At 45.9% G+C, this 2,403-nt stretch overlaps 1 protein-coding gene across 1 annotated transcript in view; it reads left to right on the top strand.

Annotated features, from left to right (window-relative positions):
• SLC6A5 (solute carrier family 6 member 5) overlaps window positions 1–2,403 on the top strand; it is a 73,359-nt gene that overhangs the window by 49,167 nt on the left and 21,789 nt on the right. Inside the window, exon 11 of the mRNA XM_018554748.1 lies at window positions 77–189. Within this exon, the coding sequence (XP_018410250.1) occupies window positions 77–189 (113 nt within the window). The remainder of the gene's footprint in view (window positions 1–76; window positions 190–2,403) is intronic.

The following is a 2,403-nucleotide window of genomic DNA, read 5'->3' as shown; positions in this document are numbered from 1 at the left end:
GTCTGAGAGTGTTTTGCGTTTAGACGGTAGAATTCAGTAGTGGGGAGACATTGACTGACTTCTATTCTCCCCCCAGGACCCGGCATTGCGTTTGTGGTGTACCCCGAGGCTCTCACCCGCCTTCCTCTTTCCCCTTTCTGGGCGATAATATTTTTCCTCATGCTGCTTACTCTGGGGCTGGACACAATGGTAAGACCTCCGGAGCTCATTAGTCAACGCTGACTTTACCGAAATATAATTCCATGTTTCCTGCTCAATGAAAATAAGAGACAGCAGAATAGAGTTGGGAGCAGAGACAGCAGATGGAGTGGATCTTATTGATCATATCATTAGCAATATTAGAAGATTATTAGTAATCATCACCATGGAAATTATTAACTAAACCACAAGAGAAAATAGGAGAAATCAATTTATGTTACAACTAGAGATGAGGAAACGTCTCAATGTATCACCAACACATATGAACATTCATGGCAATTGCTACTTCTGATACAATGAAATGTGACCTTTTTTTGAAACAATGTTTCTACCACTAGTCGGGTTCTTAAAGAATTCCAGGCAATCTATAAACGAACCCTTGCAATGTGGGGATAGCCGTACTGCGAGAGTTACTTTCAAGAATGACTGGAGATCTTCTTTAAAGGAGAACTATGGGGTTAAGGCTTTTCCTCATAGTTCTCCTTGGGGTAACGGGAGGACACAAACTAGCGTCCTCCCGTCACCCTAAGCTCAGTATATAGGGAGCTGCTGCTCGCGGTATACTGAGACGCCGCAGCTGAAGCGGATCCCGACACTACTGTCTGGATCCGCCCAGCTGCGTGAGTGACAGCTGGCTCTGCCTATCTAGAGGCAGAGCCAGCTGTACCCGCCCCCTCCCCCGTCCGTTCCGCCAGTCAGCGCTAGAGGATCAGAGCGGGGAGGGGGGAATCCAGTCCCTCTCCTGTCACGACTCTCTGCCGGCACAGGATCGAGAAGTTAGCGAGCGCCGGTATGTGTTCGCTCACCTCCCGATCTACTGAGCCGACCTGTGACAGTCTCATTGTCACAGGTCGGCTTAGATTATGAGGCTGAGTGAAAAGCAATCACCTCATAGTTCTCCTTTAAGTTTCCTGTAAAGTAATCGGAATTAAAACAAATTAAATTATCATATAATATCATAAAGGAATAACACGCTGGCTTAGCTGGAGATGGGCGGGCTGACTGACAGGCGGATTCCGGGTCTAGCACATGTGGATCAGGCCGGGATCTCACGTTCAGGCTGTTGAGACTCTCCCTTCGCACTTCTTAGTTGACCAGCACAATGATTTTATCCTGCAGCCAGGACTTATAATGTCAGCTTTTTGGGCTGGATGGATTTTTAACACAAGTAATATTCAAGCAAAGTAGCCTCTAGACATGTAGGCTGCGGAAACATTCAGTTCGGATATTTCATTATTTCGGATTCGGATCCGAAATTCAATTCAGTTCAGGTTTCGGATTCGGGGGAAATCCAAATTTTTGTTAGTTTCGGAGGAGTTTACGAATATTCGTTGCGAATATCACAGAAAACCAGAAACAGATATTAATACGAAAGCTGAATCTCCCAGACCCGAATGGCATTCTGGATCCGAATTTCTGATTTGCATTCGGGGAGCTCCCAAATGCCTGTCGGGTCTTTAGTACTATATGTATTTGGCTCGCAGACCTGTATGGCATTTGGGAGCTCCCCGAATGCAAATCGGAAATCTGGATCCTGGATGCCATTCGGTTCTGGGAGCCTCCGCTTTAGTATTATATGTATATAATGTATATGGCTCCCATGTTGCCGTAACGAAAATTCGTGTGCTGACCCATTCGGATGCATTAAACCGAAAAACACATCTGATTGGACAGAAAAGTCACATGTCCCATTCAGTTTAGTATCTGAAAGAAATTCGGATGGGATCTGAAATTCAGAAATGGAAATTTGGATTCGGACGCATTCGCATGCATTGGGATTTGGAAATTCGGATTGGGTCCGAATTTCGGAAAATTCATTGGAATTTTGATTCGGAACAAAACGAATGGCACGTGTCTAGTGGCCTCCTAATGGACAATTGCAAATAAGAGTTCCTAGAACAATAAAACACATTTTATTGTATGCTCATTGATGCAAATGGGGCTCATCACAGCTGTTGGATATTATATGGTAATGTTAAAAGAAAAACTATGAGGTCAGGGCTTTCCCCCATAGTTCTCCTTAGGGTAACGGGAGGACACAAACTAGCGTCCTCCCGTCACCCTAAGCTCAGTATATAGGGGGCTACAGCTTGCGGTATACTGAGACGCCGCAGCCGGGACGACATTACTGTCAAGGTCCACCCAGCTGCGTGATTGACAGCTGGCTCTGCCTATCTAGAGGCAGAGCCAGCTGTACCCGCCCCG

Source organism: Nanorana parkeri, unplaced genomic scaffold, assembly GCF_000935625.1.
Source record: "Nanorana parkeri isolate BGI_ZX_2015 unplaced genomic scaffold, ASM93562v1 scaffold10, whole genome shotgun sequence".
Lineage (NCBI taxonomy): Eukaryota > Metazoa > Chordata > Amphibia > Anura > Dicroglossidae > Nanorana > Nanorana parkeri.
The sequence above is the reverse complement of the archived record's forward strand: the minus strand, read 5'-3'. Positions and strand labels throughout refer to the sequence as shown.